Source organism: Ranitomeya variabilis, chromosome 8 (genome assembly GCF_051348905.1).
Source record: "Ranitomeya variabilis isolate aRanVar5 chromosome 8, aRanVar5.hap1, whole genome shotgun sequence".
In the NCBI taxonomy this organism is placed as follows: domain Eukaryota; kingdom Metazoa; phylum Chordata; class Amphibia; order Anura; family Dendrobatidae; genus Ranitomeya; species Ranitomeya variabilis.
In genome coordinates, this window is record NC_135239.1 from 87,850,983 (window position 1) to 87,871,855 (window position 20,873).

Here is a 20,873-nt window from a genome sequence, read left to right on the forward strand (position 1 = left end):
CTGCAGTCTATACTCCCCGCAGTCACGGCTCACACAGGGTTAATGCCAGCGGTAACGGACCGCGTTATGCCGCGGGTAACTCACTCCGTTACCGCCGCTATTAACCCTGTGTGACCAAGTTTTTACTATTGACGCAGCCTATGCAGCGTCAATAGTAAAAACATCTAATGTTAAAAATAATAAAAAAAAATAAAAAATCATTATATACTCACCTTCCGCCGCCTTTCCCACTCCTCGCGATGCTCCGGTGACCGGTACATGCAAGCGGCACGTTCCGGTGGTAAGGATGGTCTGGGAGAAGGACCTTCCATGACGTCACGGTCACGTGACCGCGACGTCTTCACACCCTGGGACTGGAAGCTGCCGCCTGCACCCCACACAGGCGACAGAACTACAACGCGCCTGCGGAAGGTGAGTATATGTTTATTTTTTTAACCTGTGACATACATAGCTGGGCAATATACTACGTGACTGCCCAATATACTACCTGGCTGGGCAATATACTATGTTGCTCTGTGCTGTATACTACGTCACTGTGCAATATAGTACGTCACTGGGCAATATAGTACGTCACTGGGCAATATACTACGTGGCTGGGCAATATACTACGTCACTGGGCAATATACAACGTCACTGGGCAATATACTACGTGGCTGGGCAATATACTACGTGGCTGGGCAATATACTACGTGGGCTGTGCAATATACTACGTGGGCTGTGCAATATACTACGTGGACATACATATTCTAGAATACCCGATGCATTAGAATCGGGCCACCATCTAGTGTCTTATATTCTAGGATCTTCAAAGTAGCCACCGTTTCCTTTGATGACTGCTTTGCACACTCTTGGCATTCTCTTGATGAGCTTCAAGAGGTAGTCACCGGCAATGGTTTTCACTTCACAGGTGTGTCCTGTCAGGTTTAAAGGGACACTGTCACCTGAATTTGGAGGGAACAATCTTTAGACCTAGGGGCGGGGTTTTCGGGTGTTTGATGTACCCTTTCCTTACCCGCCGGCTGGCTGCAATATTGGATTGAAGTTCATTCTCTGTCCTTCGTAGTACATGACTGCACATTGCCTTGTGCAGGCATGTACTACGGAGGACAGAGAATGAACTTCAATCCAATATTGCAGCCAGCATGCAGCCGGCGGGTAAGGAAAGGGTGCATCAAACACCCGAAAACCCCGCCCCTAGGTCTAAAGATTGTTCCCTCCAAATTCAGGTGACAGTGTCCCTTTAATAAGTGGGATTTCTTGCCTTATAAAGGGTTGAGAGCATCAGTTGTGTTGTGCAGAAGTCTGGGGGATACACAGCTGATAGTCCTACTGAATAGACTGTTCGCTGCATTTTTCTTGCCATAATACAAATTCTAAGTAAAGAAAAACGAGTGGCCATCATTGCTTTAGGAAATGAAGGTCAGTCAGTCCGAAAAATTGGGAAAACTTTGAAAGTGTCCCCAAGTTCAGTGGCAAAAACCATCAAGCGCTACAAAGAAACTGGCTCACATGAGGACCGCCCCACAAAAGGAAGACCAAGGGTCACCTCTGCTTCTGAGGATAAGTTTATCCGAGTCACCAGCCTCAGAAATCGCAGGTTAACAGTAGCTCAAATTAGAGACCAGTTCAATGCCACACAGAGTTCTAGCAGCAGACACATCTCTACAACAACTGTTAAGAGGAGACTTTATGCAGCAGGCCTTCATGGTAAAATAGCTGCTAGGAAACCACTGCTAAGGACAGGAAACAAACAGAAGAGACGTGTTTAGGCTAAAGAACACAATGAATGGACATTAGATCAGTGGAAATCTGTGCTTTGGTTTGATGAGTCCAAATTTGAGATCTTTGGTTCCAACCACCGTGTCTTTGTGCGACGCAGAAAAGGTGAACGGATGGGACTCTACATGCCTGGTTCCCACCGTGAAGCATGGAGGAGGAGGTGTGATGGTGTGGGGGTGCTTTGCTGGTGACATTGTTGGGGATTTATTCAAAATTGAAGGCATACTGAACCAGCATGGATACCACAGCATCTTGAAGCTATTCCATCCGGTTTGAGTTTAGTTGGACCATCATTTATTTTTCAACAGGACAATGACCCCAAACACACCTCCAAGAAGGAGAGTGATGGGGTGCTACGCCAGATGACCTGGCCTCCACAGTCACCAGACCTGAACCCAATCGAGATGGTTTGGGGTGAGCTGGACTGCAGAGTGAAGACAAAAGGGCCAACAAGTGCTAAGCATCTCTGGGAACTCCTTCAAGATTGTTGGAAGACCATTCCCGGTGACTACCTCTTGAAACTCATCAAGAGAATGCCAAGAGTGTGCAAAGCAGTCATCAAAGCAAAAGGTGGCTACTTTGAAGAACCTAGAATATAAGACATAATTTCAGTTGTTTCACACTTTTTTGTTAAGTATATAATTCCACATGTGTTCATTCATAGTTTTGATGCCTTCAGTGTGAATGTACAATTTTCATAGTCATGAAAATACAGAAAAATCTTTAAATGAGAAGGTGTGTCCAAACTTTTGGTCTGTACTGTATATACTAGATGGTGGCCCGATTCTAAAGTATCGGGTATTCTAGAATATGTAGGTAGTATATAGCACAGGCTACGTACTTAATTGCGCAGTGACGTAGTATATAACACAACCAACGTAGTATATAACATAGCTACGTAGTATATAACACAGCCACGTAGTGTATTGCACAGGTATGTAGTATATTGGTCAGCCACGTAGTATATAGCAGAGCCACGTAGTATATAACATAGCCACGTAGTATATTGCACAGCCACGTAGTATATTGCACAGCCACGTAGTATATAACACAGTGACGTAGTATATAACAGAGCTACGTAGTATGTAACACAGCGTACGTAGTATATAGCAGAGCTACGTAGTATATAACAGCCACATAGTATATAACATAGCCACGTAGTGTATTGCACAGCTACGTAGTGTATTGCACAGGCACGTAGTATATTGGTCAGCCATGTAGTATATAGCAGAGCCACGTAGTATATAACATAGCCACGTAGTGTATTGCACAGCTACGTAGTGTATTGCACAGCTATGTAGTATATTGGTCAGCGACGTAGTATATAGCAGAGCCACGTAGTATATTGCATAGCTACGTAGTATATAACGGAGCCACGTAGTATATTGCACAGTCGACGTAGTATATTACAGAACCGACACAGCCACATAGTATATTGCACAGCTACGTAGTATATAGCACAGAGATGTAGTATATAACACAGCCCACGCTGTATGTAACACAGCTTACGTAGTATATAGCAATATGGGCACTATATGCGTGGTTAAAAAAGACTTAAAATAAAAAATAAACATATATTCACCTTCCGAAGGCCCCTTGAAGTCCTGGCGCCTGTGTGCGGTGCATGCGGCAGCTTCCGGTCCCAGGGTTGGTATGAGCGCAGGCCCTGTGATGACGTCGCGGTCACATGACCATGACGTCATGGCAGGTCCTTCTCGCATAGCATCCTTGGCACCGGAACCTGCCGCTTGCACTGCCGAGGACAGCCGCGACTTTGGAAAGTGAGAATTACCTTTTTTTTTTTTTTTTTTTTTTTTTATTATTATTGTTATTTGTAACATTAGATCTTTTTACTATTGATGCTGCATACGCATATGAATATCCGTGACAGACAGACAGAAGGACAGACAGAAAGAAAGACGGAAGTGACCCTTAGACAATTATATAGTAGATATATATATTTGTAATAAAATATATAATAATTTTCATATAGAAATGTTTGCAAACAGTGCAAACATTGCATTAATACTATTATGCAATTATACATTATTTACTATTTTAAAGGGAACCTGTCACCACGTTTTTGGAAGATGGGATAAAAAAAAAGCGTTAAATAGGGGCAGAGGTGGGCGTTACATTAGTGTGTGTGTTATGCGTTTATTACCCACCTAAGTTGCCGAAATAACTTTGCAAAGTCTCCGTTTTCGCCTGTCAATCAGGCTAGTCTGGTCAGATGGGCGTTGTCTTCCCCCAGATTTTGCGTAGTTTTCCGTTGGTGGCGTAGTGGTGTGCGCATGCCCAAGGTCCCGAATCCTCTTCCAGGGGATTTAAAATAGCGCGGTGTTCGTTATTGCATTGGTGATCGGTGGGCGCGGCCATCTTCCTTTGGCCGCGCGTGCGCAGAAGCGGCGCTCTGCTGGCCGCGGCTTCAGGAAAATGGCCGCCGCGATATCCATCTGCGCACGCGCGGCATCGCGGCGGCCATTTTCCTGAAGCCGCGGCCAGCAGAGCGCCGCTTCTGCGCACGCGCGGCCAAAGGAAGATGGCCGCGCCCACCGATCACCAATGCAATAACGAACACCGCGCTATTTTAAATCCCCTGGAAGAGGATTCGGGACCTTGGGCATGCGCACACCACTACGCCACCAACGGAAAACTACGCAAAATCTGGGGGAAGACAACGCCCATCTGACCAGACTAGCCTGATTGACAGGCGAAAACGGAGACTTTGCAAAGTTATTTCGGCAACTTAGGTGGGTAATAAACGCATAACACACACACTAATGTAACGCCCACCTCTGCCCCTATTTAACGCTATTTTTATCCCATCTTCCAAAAACGTGGTGACAGGTTCCCTTTAAGCTTAATTTCACAAAAAACAAACTACAAGAAAACTGGTGGCACCTTCCCTTTAAGTGCCCCCCTAGTTGTATGAGCAGACGTTTGCACAGCTAGGACTGTATCTGCAAGACAGAGCGGCACAAGCTGTGAGATATGAATCTGTGGAGCTCCAGGATGATGGAGAGAGCAGCAGTCAGGACCTGTGATAAGACGAGGCAGAATTCAGACCACCGCAGGCTCCCTGCAGGCACTGTACTCCAGCTGTAGTCAACGATGAGTGGATTCAGACGTAGCATATTACAGAATCTGACCACGTGACAGGCAATTTGCTGCAGATTTGTTGCTGACAAATCCTTTGTGGAAATTTCCACTGTGTGTATATCCACCCTAATGGAAGTAAAAAAATAAAATAAAAGCCAGCCATCATGCAGTGAGGCAGTAATTACCGGTAATCAATTATGTATCTCTAAACAATTGCTTTCACATTGATGAACATATAATTAAAGGGAATCTCACCAGGAACAATGCTGTTAACCTGCAGATATGGGGTTAAGCTGCAGGTTAGTAGCACTAGGCCGGGATCACACTTGCGAGAAACTCGCACAAGTCTCGCATCTCAATGCCGGAGCGCTCAGCGGCATAGAAATACATGCAGCCGCTTTCTCCGGTTCCGAGTGCCGGCGGCTGAGACTCATGCGAGTTTCTTGGAAGTGTGATCCCGGCCTTGTGATGCTGCCCGGCGCCTACACATAGCATTCGGCTGCGTACAGGCGCCGGACAGCAGCATAGCTGTTAATCTGCAGGTTAAAAGCATTGTTCCTGGTGATAGGTTCTCTTTTAAGGCCATGTTCACACGCTGCGGATTCCATTGCGGATTTTTCCGCAGCAGTTTTGATAAATCCGCAGTGCAAAACCGCTGCGGTTTTTACTGCAGATTTATAGCGGTTTTTATTGCGGTTTCCGCTGCGGTTTTTCACCTGCAGTTTCCTATTGGAGCAGGTGAAAAACCGCTGCGGATTCCGCACAAAGAATTGACATGCTGCGGAAAATAAACCGCTGCGTTTCCGCGCGTTTTTTTTCCGCAGCATGTGCACTGCGGATTTCATTTCCCATAGCATTACATGGTACTGTAAATGCATGGGAGACCGCTGCGGATCCGCAGCTGCGGAAACGCTGCGGATCCGCAGCAAAATCCGCAGAGTGTGCACATACCCTCAAGGTTTTTTTCTTAAATACTTTTATTTGGGGCTAAAAATCATAATTTTTGTAATTATTTTGTTAAAAATGTTGCACCATTTATCTTCTATAGCCTCTGAGCTCCACGGTCTTTTGCTGGCTGCAGAATGTGTTGATGGAGAATCCATGTTTTTTTTTTTTGTTTTTTTTTTTTTTTTTTAAACTCAATTGATTTATGACCTCAGATTACATCAACGTTGACTGTGCAGGAAAACAAAAGGGCAAGTAGTGCAGAATTTTTAATGAAACAAAAAATTAAAAAAATAATTTTTTAACCCCATCCTCATGCTGCTCTATTGCAGCTAGATATATTTAATCTCTGAAATGCTATGGTGTATGTCAGAGAAAATCTACTTAGAAAATTCAGTCGGGCACCACTGTAGCCTGACAGATATCTCGCACTGGAAAGAGCCAGCCGAACGTAGCACTGGACCAGTCTTGTCCCTGGCTTTGGTCCCTGACCCAGATCTTCTAACTCGGGGATGTCAATCTCAAATACACAGACGACCAAAATTAAAAGTTGCACAAAGTCACAGGCCAACCTTGCTATTTATTAAAACAACGACAATTGAAGTTTTTCCTTATCAGATATAGTGATTAACTTTTTTTTATATGGAAACAAACATAAAGGGGTTGTTCTACAAACAAAGTACATTTTAATTAATAGATCTCAGCATATTGGAATAATATAATATATGTTATGTAAGAGCAATACAAAGCATATGGCCCCAATGGCCTAATTTAAATAAGTAATAACAAACGATAAAAATAAACTTGCATAATACAGATTATAAAGTATGATGCAAACAAAAGTGCCTTCCAAACACAGTAAGATACCTCCACAGTACCCTCCACAGTATGCTGACCCCATTATAGTATAATTCCCCAACTGTAATTACCACTTGGTATAATGGACCCCTCAAAGTCCTCCATACAGTATAATGAGCACCAAATAGTCTTCCACACAGTATAATGATCCCACAGTCCTCCATACAGTATAATGGGCCCTTCATTGCCTTTCATACAGTTTAATGGGCTTTCGTTACCTTCTATTCAGTATAATGGCCCCACATAGTGCTCCATACAGTATAATAGCCCATGTAGTGCTTCATACAGTATAATGGCCCCATGTAGTGCTCCGTACAGTTTAGCTTCCCCACATAGTGCTCCATATTGTATAATGGCTCCCCATTGTCCTCCATACAGTATAATGGGCCCTATATAGACCTCCATACTGTATAATGGGCCCCACATAGTCCTCCATACATTATAATAACCCTGTCTGGCGTCGCAGGCCAAATATACTCGCCCTAAGGCCGGGGTCACACTAGCGTATGGCATACATTGTGAGAGCATCGGATGCGATATACTAATGACCCTTGGCTCCTGCTCTGCTGCGAGCGGGAGCCAAGTGTAATGCGTCTGTGCTCCGAGCCTCTCGCACAGAGAGGATCGGAGCACAGCTGCGGAGAAATGAATTTCTCCATCTCCTCCATTGCCGGGGTCAGCGTATATTGCACATCACTCGGATGATATCTCACTTAGGCTTATATTGGTGCGAGTGAGCCGAGACTCGGCCAAGTGTCGGTGCCAATAGCAGCATGCTGCGATTTCACTTGCACGTTGTAAACGGCCGATAAAATAAGCGCTGATGTGAGCTGCCCCATATGAATACTGGTCCGAGTGCTATGCACTGTTTTATCGCAGGGCCGCGCTTAGTAACCCGATGTTTACCCTGGTTACCAGCGTAAAAGTAAAAAAAACAAACAGTACATGCTCACCTGCGCGTCCCCCAGCGTCTGCTTCCTGACACTTACTGAGCGCCGGCCCTAAAGTGAAAGTGAAAGCACAGCGGTGACGTCACCGCTGTGCTGTTAGGGCCGGAGCTCACTCAGTCAGTGTCAGGAAGCAGACGCTGGGGGACGCGCAGGTGAGCATGTACTGTTTGTTTTTTTACTTTTACGCTGGTAACCAGGGTAAACATCGGGTTACTAAGCGCGGCCCTGCGCTTAGCAACCCGATGTTTACCCTGGTTACCCGGGGACCTCGGCATCGTTGGTCGCTGGAGAGCGGTCTGTGTGACAGCTCTCCAGCGATCAAACAGCGATGCTGCAGCGATCGGCATCGTTGTCGCTATCGCTGCAGCGTCGCTTCGTGTGAAGGTACCTTAAGGAACAACTGTCTTCCAAGGTTGTTTCTCCGCCCAGCACCAGGCTCTTTATCTTGATAGCTGACTGTCTGATGACACAATGCCTCATATCTTACAGACAGTGAGCTATCAATCAAGCTTGAGAAGCTGGTGCTGGGTGGTGGAAACAACCTTGGGAGGCTGTAATACCCAGAGCTCTAAGTGCCCCATTTGTATAGTAAATTCTGAATACACGGGAAGGCAGCAACAGATATAAGACATAAAGTATACTGACAGGTTCCCTTTAATTTAACATTTAGGAAGTAAGTGAACAATACAAAAAATGTGCAAAGAAATCTATAACTAGTTTTTCAATCACTAAACCAATAGCATGTTATACTGCTCAATAGTTTCTAAAACTGATCATGTAAAAGTGTCAGTTTTAGCATTATGTATAAAAATTGCCTCCTAATATAACATGCAGTGTAGGTATACTACCCATGAAGTCATATGGGTGGTCCTAGGCCTATGAGGAGTCCTGCATTTCTGCTTCTATCCATAGAAGATAAGTAATTTAGCTCCAAGCTTGTGAGATGTACCAGCCCTGGCTTTATCTGCGCATGCACCCTAAGCCGCCGGAGTTATCTTGGACTGTGTGATGTCAATCATATCAGGGCTGCTTGAATCCTCAGGTGCCCTGTACAAACAAATGCAAAAGAGTGGGAATATGGTCCTTCTTGATATCATCTTTTGAATACTAAGATATTAGAATACATAGTTTATTTATTTTGTGTAATCTAAGATCCAGAATCTACCTGATGTTTATTGGCTTCGTGTCCATAGTTCTTGGTCTGGCTATTGGTGTCAAAAGCATTGACGTGAGAGTTAAAAAGTGCTGTATAGAATGGATTTTTAAGGGAATCTGTCAGCACCTTTTTGGTAATTAATCCAAGAGAAGCATAATGTAGAGGCAGAGAGCCTGATTACAGGGATGTATCACTTACTAGGCTGTAGTTTCAATACAATCAGGGTTTTACCATGAGAAGACTATAACTACAGGACTAGGGCTCACGTGCACAGCAGTCAGACTAATCTGTCTATTTCTATCCCCACTACTGATTGGCCGCTGACAATCCACAGTGTACAGAGGAAGCTGCCAATCAGGAGTGTGGGCGGGGTTATACACAGAGCACCATTTGAGCACTGCTACATCTGCAGCAAATACAGGGCTGCTGTCCCTACGTCATGCTGCTTTAAGATTACATATCACAACCTGCTGACAGATTCCTTTTAACTTATCCAAGGTTTCATTTCCTTGGATAAATCATGTTCAGCAGAAGTTCTTGCTTTGTCAAAAATATTCTTATTGCAAGATTTGTTAGAATGTCCAACAGTTCTTTGGGAATTTTGGGGCTAGGCTCTGTTATCATGTAATTTCCTATTTCTGTTCCCTTCTAGAAAGTAACTGAAATGCAAAAAAATGTCTGTGGGTCTGTCTGGTTTCCATCATGCTGAGCTATTATAGCTGAATCGTCTGCCGAGGCTCCAATGCAGATGTGAACAAAGCCTAAATTGTGGGGTCTGCATGTCCTGGGGCTGTGACGCCCTGGAGGAGCCATAAAATCAATTCAGTATTAATTCCCTACATTCTATCCAGTGCTGGAAGTATTTACTTGCTGAAATTTTAATTTAAGGGCACAGTAAAACCTGAGTTGTGGAGCCCAGGTTGAAGCTCATGTTCGAACATGTCCGATTCCCTCACTTCTGACAGTGTAGACATGACCATGGGAGATGAAGTGGAGAGGGAAATATGTGCTGAGATTCTTCTGCAATGAATGAGTCAGATGAGTTCCTCACAGCCAGGAGCCGTGTAATGCCGGCTAATCTGCAGTGACAGATATGTGTAATTACTGTGAAAGCCTCTGTGCAAATCACACTTATTCCTTCCTCCTATAAAGAAAAATATTCAGGATTTCAAGACATTATTCAGAATAAGTCAATCAAATTATTTATCCAATTAATTAAATTCCTGCCAGAAAGAAATGATCTCTTTATGGCTAGTCACGGAGATTATGGTTTGAAGGGTAATAGGACATAGGATGAGCCTCTATGATGAAGTTTGTCCATATAAAGTGCCCCCTTCAGTGTAGGGATAGGGATCTAACTGTACATCTCCCACAGACTGGAGGTGTCGATATGAATTGACAGCACTGGAATATTAGGACCTGCTCTTGGGACCGTAGCGATAGAGGTGATATAATGATTCTGCAAGTGTTTCTCTGGGATCTTAAGAATGTTACCTAAGAATACTTTGGGCCTGATCTTCTCCTGGCTCTGCTCAGTGTATGACTTTACAAACTCCCCTCTCCTGGGCTGTGACCACAACCTCCATTCCTTCTGTCAGTAACTGTCGCCCCACTCTGGACACCCCCACTTGCCACACATACAGGAATGTACGTGCCATCAATACGCGGCAGCTTCTGAACAATTTACAGTTATCTTTGCCCTCATCTCCTACCGCTCCTGTCCAGACTCGGCATTGTCACATTATAACACATTGCAAAGTGCCCTGGATGAAGCCGCACCTACTACAGGCAGAAAGACCTGACAACGGCAACCCTGGCACATGCTGCAAGCATCCTCTATAAATTCATGCTGAAAACGTATAAATCTGCTCTCCATCTGACCAAACAAGTCTACTGTACCACCCTGATCACATCACTAGCAGACAATGCAAAACGACGCTTTGAAACTTTCCCTAATGAGCCCTAAAGTGCAGTCCCCCGTCGCCAACCTCAGCACTAACGAGCTGGCTACTTATTTCCTAGACAGAATCAACCATGTCCATCAGGACATTTTTGCACAATACGCTCAGAGCCTGGATCCCCTCCCCTCATGCACCTCAAGATCATTTTTCACAGAAAAAGTTATCAGGCTTTTTGCTTTTTCTCACCCTACAACCTGCTCCAGTGACCCTATTTCCTCACATCTCCTCCAGGCTCTCTCACCAGTTGTCCCTACTCACCTAACAAAAATATTAGTTCCTCTGGTATCTTTTCCTCTTCATTCAAACACTCTGCCATTACCCTTTTACTTAAATAAAAAAAAAAAATCCCTCAACCAGAACTGCGCTTCCAACTACAGACCTGTTTCTAATATTCCCTAAACTCCTGGAACGCTTGGTCCACTTTCTCTAATCCACTGTCTTCCTGATCACTTTCTTTTTGACCCTCTACAATCTGGTTTTCACTCTTTCCACTCTACTGAAACTTCCCTCTCTTAAAGGGAACCTGTCACCCCCAAAATCGAAGGTGAGCTAAGCCCACCAGCATCAGAGGCTTATCTATAGCATTCTGTAATGCTGCAGATAAGCCCCCACCCCCGATGTATCCTGAAAGATGAGAAAAAGAGGTTAGATTATACTCACCCAGGGTGGTCCCGGTACGATGGACGACGCCCATCAGATCGGACTGAGTACAATCTAACCTCTTTTTCCCATCTTTCAGGATACATCGGGGGTGGGGGCTTATCTGCAGCATTACAGAATGCTGTAGATAAGCCCCTGATGCTGGTGGGCTTAAGGTACCTTCACACTAAGTGACTTTGCAGCGAGAACGACGACGATCCGTGACGTTGCAGCGTCCTGGATAGCGATCTTGTTGTGTTTGACACGCAGCAGCGATCTGGATCCCGCTGTGATATCGCTGGTCGGAGCTAGAAGTCCAGAACTTTATTTCGTCGCTGATCACCCGCTGTCATCGCTGGATCGATGTGTGTGACACCGATCCAGCGATGCGTTCACTTGTAACCAGGGTAAATATTGGGTTACTAAGAGCGGCCCTGCACTTAGTAACCCGATGTTTACCCTGGTTACCCGGGTGCTGCAGGGGGACTTCGGCATCGTTGAAGACAGTTTCAACGATGCCGAAGTAGTTCCCCTGATCGTTGGTCACTGGAGAGAGCTGTCTGTGTGACAGCTCCCCAGCGACCACACAACGACTTACCAACGATCACGGCCAGGTCGTATCGCTGGTCGTGATCGTTGGTAAGTCGTTTAGTGTATTGGTACCTTAAGGCCTAGCTCACCTTCGATTTTGGGGGTGACAGGTTCCCTTTAAGTCTCTTATCTATTAACGGCAAAATCTAATGGTCACTGCTCCCTGCTGATTCTCCTGGATCTCTCTGCAGCATTCGACATTGTGGATCACCAGCTCCTCCACCTGCTCTATTGGCCTCAAGGACACTGTTCTACTGGTTCTCCTCCTATCTCTGACCGCTCCTTCACTGTATCTTTTGCCTGCTCTTAAGGTACCTTCACACTGAACGACTTAACAACGATAACGATAGCGATCTTGCAGCGTCCTGGATAGCGATATCGTTGTGTTTGACACGCAGCAGCGATCAGGATCCTGCTGTGACATCATTGGTCAGAGCTAGAAGGCCAGCACCTTATTTTGTCGCTGGATCACCCGCTGACATCGCTGGATCGGTGTGTGTGACACCGATCCAGCGATGTCTTCACTGGTAACCAGGGTAAACATCAGGTTACTAAGCGCAGGGCCGCGCTTAGTAACCCGATGTTTACCCTGGTTACCATTGTTAAGTAAAAAAAAAAAACACTACATACTTACATTCCTGTCGCGTCCCTCAGCGTCAGCTTCCCTGCGTCCCCCAGTGTCAGCGCCGGCCGGCCGTAAAGCAGGGCACAGCGGTGACGTCACCGCTCTGCTTTCCGGCCAGCGCTTACACAGTGCAGGGAAGCTGAAGGCGAGGGACGCGACAGGAATGTAAGTATGTAGTGTTTTTTTTTTTACTTTTACAATGGTAACCAGGGTAAACTTCGGGTTACTAAGCGCGGCCCTGCGCTTAGTAACCCGATGTTTACCCTGGTTACCCGGGGACTTCGGGATCGTTGGTCGCTGGAGAGCTGTCTGTGTGACAGCTCTCCAGCGACCAAACAGCGACGCTGCAGCGATCGGCATCGTTGTCTAGATCGCTGCAGCGTCGCTTAATGTGACGGTACCTTTACTCCTCTAATCTTCCCCTTACTATCTGAGTTCCTCAGGGTTCAGTCCTAGGCCCTCTCCTCTTATCTCTATCCACCGCTCCTAGTGGATAAATGATCAGCAGATTTGTTTTTTAGTACCATCTCTATGCTGATGACCCCCAACTATACAGCTCTTCTCCTGACTTACCCCTACGTTAATGAAAAATACCAGGTCTTGTCTGTCCGCTGTCTCTAACATCATGTCCTCCCTCTATTTGAAACTGAATCTCTCCAAAACTGAGCTTCCCATGTTTCCTCCCACTACAATCCTACCTATGCCCGATATTGCAGTTACCTCCGGTGATTCAACCATAACTCCAAAGTAGCACTCCGACTGTCTTGTGGTCATATTTGACACAGAACTTTCTATTATTTCCCCCATTTCCAATCACTCACTCATGTTACCTGCATCTTAAAAACATTTTCCGAATCCGACCTTTTGAAGCTTCAGAAACTCTTAGGCTATGTGTACACGTTGCATTTTTGCTGGGTTTTTTTTCTGCAGGCAAACCACGCTCTCTTGGCAGTAGAGTAGCTGCTTACAAAAAGCAGTCTTGCTGAGTTTTTGCTGTTTTTTTTTTCTGCGTCTTTATGGTCTCTTGTGCATGCTGAAAGAGTTTAGTGCCCCCCCAAAAAACATGATGCAACTTCCTTATGATTTTTTCACCAAAATGCAGCAAAATCTGATACCTGCATTATTTGCTGCATTTTTGCGCTTATCCATTACTTTCTATGGGTGAAAAAAAACACTGAAAGACGTGACATGCTGCACTTTGCAAAAATGCAGCTGTTTTCCAAATCAGTCAGGAAAACAATGTGTGCATGAGATTTCTATAATCTCACAGGCTTTGCCGGGACTGTAAAATACAGCTTAAAAAAACAGCAAAAAACTCAACATGTGAACATAGCCTTACTATTGCTCTTCTTGCCTGGACTACTGCAACTCTACTGATCAGTCTCCCTGTAAACTTTCTCCTTTCCAATCCTTCCTGAATGCAGCAGCCAGGGTCGTATTTCTGTGATGCCCCCGCCATGTGCCAGTTATTAGGGTAAGTTCACACAGGACATTTTTTCTGGGTTTTTTTTTTTCTGCAACAAAATCTGATCATCTTGGCAGGAAATAAGCTGCGCCAAAAACGCAGGTTTAGGTGCGTTGTTGGTGCATTTTTTCATGCGTTTTTTTTTTCTTTGTGCATGCCAATCAAGTTGAGTGCACACAGACAAAGAAAACCAACTTCCTGTAGATAGATAGAATTAATAGATAGATTGATAGAATAGATAGATACATTACCTGCGGTATCCTCTTCCCTGGCATTTTCCCACAGTGCAGAGGTTACCTCAGGTCAGGCAGTGAGGGAGCGCAGGCTCAGTGCCGTCACCGCTCGTTACTGAGCCTGCCCCCGCTCCGTCTCATTCATTCCCCAGTGGCTTACAGCCGGGAGCGGTCACATTAGCAGCGCTCCTGGTTGTAAACTTTATCTCCCCCAGGTACTGCATGGGACACTTGTTAATATCGGTCTACGACAGATCAGGGAGTATACTTTTCCTTTTTTATTTTATTTTTATTACAGAACATCGATGGCTTCGCTTGGAATGGCAGAACAATAAAAAGATTGCAAAACTGTGTGGCGTTTTATTTCATTAAAAGACTTTTCTTAGGGTACTGTCGCACAGTGCAATTTTGATCGCTACAACGGCACGATTCGAGACGTTCCAGCGATGCATTTATGATATCGCTGTGTCTGACACGCTACTGCGATCCGGATCCCCGCTGAGAATCGTACGTCGTAGCAGATCGTTTGAAACTTTCTTTCGTCGTCTAGTGTCCCGCTGTGGCGGCATGATTGCATTGTGTGACACAGGTTGTATACGATGTGCGCACAGTAACCAACGGCTTCTACATCGCAAATACGTCATGAAATTATCGCTCCAGCGCCGTGTATTGCAACGTGTGACCGCAGTATACGACGCTGGAGCGATACTTATACGACGCTGCAACGTCACGAATCGTGCCATCGTAGCGATGAAAATGGCACTGTGTGACGGTACCCTTACTGTGTGTGTGTTTATTTAACCCTTTAACTGCTATAGGAATAGTAATGGATAGGTGTCTTATTGACACATCTCCATTACTAAGCCGGCTTAATGTCAGCTTACAATAGGAAGGTGACATTAACCCCTCATTACCCCGCTTGCCACCGCTACAGGGCAAGTGGGAAGAATCGGGCAAAGCGCCTGAATTGGCGCATCTAATAGATGCACCTTTTCTGGGCAGCTGCAGGCTGCTATTTTTAGGCTGGGGGGCCTATATCCATGGCCCCTTACCAGCCTGAGAATACCAGTCTGCAGCTGTGAGCTTTAGCAAAATACTGATGACACAACAAACCAATGTGTGTGCATGAGATTTCTGAAATCTCATAGGCTTTGCTGGTACTGTAAAAATGCAGTTGAAAATTAGCATAAAAAAGCAGCAAAAAACACCCTGTGTGAACTTACCCTTACACTGGTTGCTCATCCGCTACATAATACAATACAGATGTATCTCTGTCACCCACAAAGCTCTCCACAGTTCTACACCACCCTATATCTCATCTATCACCCTGCCCGTACTCTCCTATCCTCTCCTCAACTGATCTAAGACTCGCACCCTCCATAATCCGAACCACCTAATTCTGTTTTCAGGACTTCTCTTGTGCTGTGCCAGTTTTCTGGAATGCACTACCCCAACAATTTGGTTAATACCTATCCCCAACATATTTAGGCATGCTTTAAAAACACATTTCTTTAGACAAACCTGTCATCTAGTTTCACTAATGTAGCTCTCCTCTGGTCCCTCTTTCTACATTTTTTTCATAATCTGCTCCCTCCTATTTATCTGTCTCCACATCCTCCATGCTGCACCCGGTAACTGCACTCAGACGGATCCTGCAGCTTTATATGAATACCCTATCTATTATAATGATGGCCGGACCGTATATAACAGCACGTTCTACCTATTGTGTCCCCCTATTTCTTATAGAGTGTAAGCTTCCGAGCAGGACCCTCACTCCTCCTGTACCTGGTGAACTATGTGTTACGGTTATGTCTTGTCTGTACATGTCCTCTCTTAATTGTAACATGCTGCGGAATATGTTGTCACTGTGGAAATACAATTATTATTATTGTGGTCAGCAATAGGATAAAATAACTCTTACTAGTTTATTCACAGCCCCAAACTCTGCTTTACACCTCAAACTTTAGGTTTCATTGCAGTTATCGCTAATATTGCAAGGATGGAACTAGTTGAGGTAATGGGAGTTTGTTGAAGGGTATCTTACCAGGTTTTGCTACCTCATCTGAGAGCAGCATAATGTTGGGAAAGAGACCCTGATTCCAGCAATGTACTTAGTTTAGCGGGTGCAGCAGTTGTGGGACTATCAGAGTATTTAGATATAGCATGTGTTAAAGCTGAGAAAGGTGTGCCGTCTCACATCACAGCGGTCTCTCTACATTGTCTATGGACAGTGAGCTGCTTATCACAGGAGAGGGTGGAGTTAGATCAGGACTAGAGGTAACATCAGTCCAGGCAGTGATCATGTCCTGGTGAGAAAACCTTCATTCTATGGAAACAGTACACAGCCTAATAAGTGATATCTGTGTCTCAGCTGCTACATTATGCTTTTGTCTGGTTCCATATCAAAGGCCTACTGACAGATTGGCTTTAACTGGTTGGATATTGACTTATGGGGATGTCTACCTCTTATAGGTGGAACTTTTGAGCAGTTTATTTCCATCTGAAAGAGAGAGACGTCTCTTGTGTGTAGTTTATGGATAACCTTATAGCAATTGATAATTGTTTCTGTATTTTTGTCAGAAATTCAGTACCGTAGCTAATCTTAGAAATGTTTTTTTTTTTTGCAGCTGACCAAATTATTCAGGTTTTTATTTGGGCAAATATACTGTTTTCTAACACTTCCCTAAAATTCTGGTCTTGGTGACGCACTTGTCTGTAACGGAAAAGCCCAGAGATTTCTAATAACTTTGAAAATATGATTAATAAAGACCTACGTTGTAAGTTCTCCTTTCCAGGGCCTGCACACACAAATAGAAAACTGCTTAAATAAAGTACTGTACATTTTTAGGAAATTGTTATCTGAAATGCTGATAAAGGGGTTGTTCATTACTTATTTTTTGATGACCAAAGCATCCACTGAACTGTCTGTATGTGTAGTGTTTCGCTGCTTGCACTGTTACATCTGGCTGATGGGGGAGGGATAACAGCTGTAACCTGTGCGGTCGGATCCTGCACTGTACACTCTTCATGCTAAGCTACAGACAGTAAAAGACCAGCAGTAATATATGGCTGTAGGACATTAATCAGGCTTGGTATGGACCCTGACACCCACTCAAGGACATTTTCTGACCTGTATAAGTTTTGACTTTGTCTATGTATATGTGTGCAGGGAGTGATCATGTGATCGTCATACTGCAAGCTTAACCCAATGTAGCCTGTTAAAGGGAATCAGTCACCCCTGGACATGTATGACCTATTAATATGGGCATACGGGTGATAGAAATGTTACACTAGTCCTACCTGTCTGCCTCATATTAATGGTCTTGTTGTTGAGAAACCTTCTATTCTGTCTGTACGCTAATGATTTCTTCCAGGCTCCGGGGCTGCACAGACGATCCTGGAATGGATCTTCGATGCAGGAGCCGGCGAGTCACTGTGACCTTCCGTGTGCACTATGATAAGATGTTCTGAGGAGAAGAGGCCAAGATTTCTTCTAGGCACCACATGCCCCAGAGCCTGGAATGAATCATTAGCATACAGACAGAAGATAACATTTCTCCACAACAAGAACATTAATATGAGGCAGACAGGTAGGACTAGTGTAAGATTTCTATTACAGATTCCTTTAAAGGGAACCTGTCACCCCCAAAATAGAAGGTGACCTAAGCCCACCAGCTTCAGGGGCTTATCTACAGCATTCTGTAACGCTGTAGATAAGCCCCCGATGTATCCTGAAACATGAGAAAAAGAGGTTATATTATACTCACCTGGGGGCGGTCCTGCTGCGGTGCGGTCCTGCTGCGGTGCGGTCCGATAGGTGTTGCGGTCCGGTCCGGAGCCTCCCATCTTCTTACGATGACGTCCTCTTGTCTTCAGGCTGCGGCTCCTGCGCAGGCATACTTTGTCTGCCCTGTTGAGGGCAGAGCAAAGTACTGCAGTGCGGGAAAGGTCAGAGAGGCCCGGCGCCTGCGCTCTGCAGGACTTTGCTCTGTGCTCAACAGGTCAGACAAAGTACGCCTGCGCCGGAGCGTGAATACAAGAAGAGGACGTCATCGTAAGAAGATGGGAGGCGCCAGACCGGACCACGATGCCTATCGGACTGGACTGGGACCGCCCCTGGGTGAGTATAATATAACCTCTTTTTCCCATCTTTCAAGATACATCGGAGGCTTATCTACAGCATTACAGAATGGGCTTAGCTCACCTTCTATTTTGGGGGTGACAGGTTCCCTTTAATGGCTTACTAGACAATATGATTTGATTCAAGGCAATCTGTCATCTGGATTTCACCCCCAAACTACTGATACGTACATGTAGCTCTTTTAATGACTCGTCCAATAATACATTTACATAGCCAGTCCGTTCCTCCAATACTGAAAAGTCAGGGTTTGAATGGATATCCAAACGAGTTAATAGATCTGAAGCTTCTGTCACTCCAGCTCTATTCCCTGCCCATTGCCACCTCCTGCTGTTTGACTGACGGCTCCTTTGCCAGAAGTCACAAAGCACAGAGGCTGTCAGCCAAGCAGGAGGAGGCAGCGCTGGTTGGGAGATAGAGCTGGAGTGACCAATCAAATGCTGATTTCTGAGGAACGGACCGGCTATGGAAAGGTATTGCTGGGCTTGTGTTGGAAAGATTGAAAGAGATACATGCGCATATAAATATTTTTAGGATGGTGAAATTGTGGCGACTGGTTCCTTTTTAAGATAATAAATTGTTCATGAATTCACTAGTTTTATTTTCCCAATGAAAAGTTCTATAAAATGAGATGAATGCTATGTAAGATGAACATTAAGTATTTTTGTTATCGTGGCCCAGTATGTGCTGGTTCTAGACTAAATATCTTGGTGTTTTTTATCGCCTTTAGAGAACATCCCAGAGGAGCTTCAGGAGCCTTTCTATACGGACCAGTATGACCAGGAGCACATGAAGCCGCCCGTGGTGAACCTTCTTCTGTCTGCAGACTTGTACTGTCGCGCTGGGAGCCTTATTCTGAAGAGTGATACGGCCAAACCTCTTCTGGGGCACGATGCTGTCATCCAAGCCTTGGCGCAGCGCGGGCTGTATGTGACCGACCATGAAAAGCTGGTGACTGAGAGAGACCTAAGGAAAAAGCCTATTCAGATGGTAAGAGACATAAAGCTGTTTGCAATATCTGAGTGCTCCTTTGGCAGACTACATGTCAGTATGAAAAACCCCCAAAGCAATGAACTGGGATAAAAACGGGTGCGCATGCAGCGTGTAAGCGCACGTTCACTGCCCACTGACAGAAAAAAAACAGACAAACATAAAGATCAAATGCTCTACAGTAAATAAAGAGCATAGTGCATGAAAATAATATACTCTACTTAGTTAACATGTTTTTTTATTAAAAAAAAAAATAATACAAAAGCCATCCCACCACTTCAATGTGACCGTAGTTGGGACAGTCCTAACTCTAATATTAAAAACCTTTCTCTACATGCATGTCACTTGATAAACGGAAAGGTTTTTAACCCCTTCATGACCCCAGCTTTTTTCAGTTTTTGTTTTTCGCTCCCCTCCTTCCCAGAGCCATAACTTTTTTTTATTTTTCCATCAATATGGCCATGTGAGGGCTTATTTTTTGCGGAACGAGTGTTACTTTTGATAAACATCATTGGTTTTAGCATGTCCTGTATTAGAAAACAGGAAAAAAATTCCAAATGCGGTGAAATTGCAAAGAAAGTGCAATCCCACACTTGTTTTTTCGTTTGGCTTTTTTAATAGGTTCAATAAATGCTAAAACTGACCTGATATTATGATTCTCCAGGTCATTACGAGTTCATAGACACCAAACATGTCTGTTATTTTTTTTTTCGTGATCTAGGATTGGGTGAGGGCTTATTTTTTGTGTGCCGAGCTGACATTCTTATTGATACCATTTTGGTGCAGATACGTTCTTTTGATCGCCCGTTATTGCATTTTAATGCAATGTCACGGCGACCAAAAAAAAAAAAACGTAATTCTGGTGTTTCGAATTTTTTTTTCTTGCTACGCCGTATAGCGATCAGGTTAATCCTTTGTTTTTATTGATAGATCAGGCAATTCTGAACCCGGCGATACCAAATATGTTTAGGTTTGATTTTTTTTTGTTTGTTTGTTTTATTTTGAATGGGGCTAAAAGGGGGTGATTTAAACTTTTATATATATATTTTTTTTTTATTTTTTTTTAAACTTTCTTTTTTTTTTTTTTTTTACTTTTGCCATCTTTGATAGCCTCCATGGGAGGCTAAAAGCTGGCATAGCCTGATCGGCTCTGCTATATAGGAGTGATGCTCAAATCGCTCCTATGTAGTAGAATTGCTGCATTGGTATGAGCGCCGACCACAGGGTGACGCTCACAGCAATCCGGCATCAACAACCATAGAGGTCTTCAATAGACTTCTGTTTGTCATGCCGACACATCGCTGACCCCCGATCACGTAACGGGGGTCAGCGATGCATGCATTTCCGGCCTGATGGCCGGAAACGCTAGTTAAATGCCCCTGTCAGCATTTGACAGCGGCATTTAACTAGTTAATAGCGGCGGGTGGATCGCGATTCCACC

The 20,873-nt window shown here is 44.6% G+C and overlaps 1 protein-coding gene across 2 annotated transcripts in view; it reads left to right on the forward strand.

Annotated features, from left to right (window-relative positions):
* The window catches only part of CAMSAP2 (calmodulin regulated spectrin associated protein family member 2), a 132,651-nt gene that overhangs the window by 14,194 nt on the left and 97,584 nt on the right, over positions 1 to 20,873 (forward strand). For both annotated transcript variants that reach the window (XM_077276666.1, XM_077276667.1), the window contains exon 2: positions 19,173 to 19,432. In XM_077276666.1, the coding sequence (XP_077132781.1) occupies positions 19,173 to 19,432 (260 nt within the window). The remainder of the gene's footprint in view (positions 1 to 19,172; positions 19,433 to 20,873) is intronic.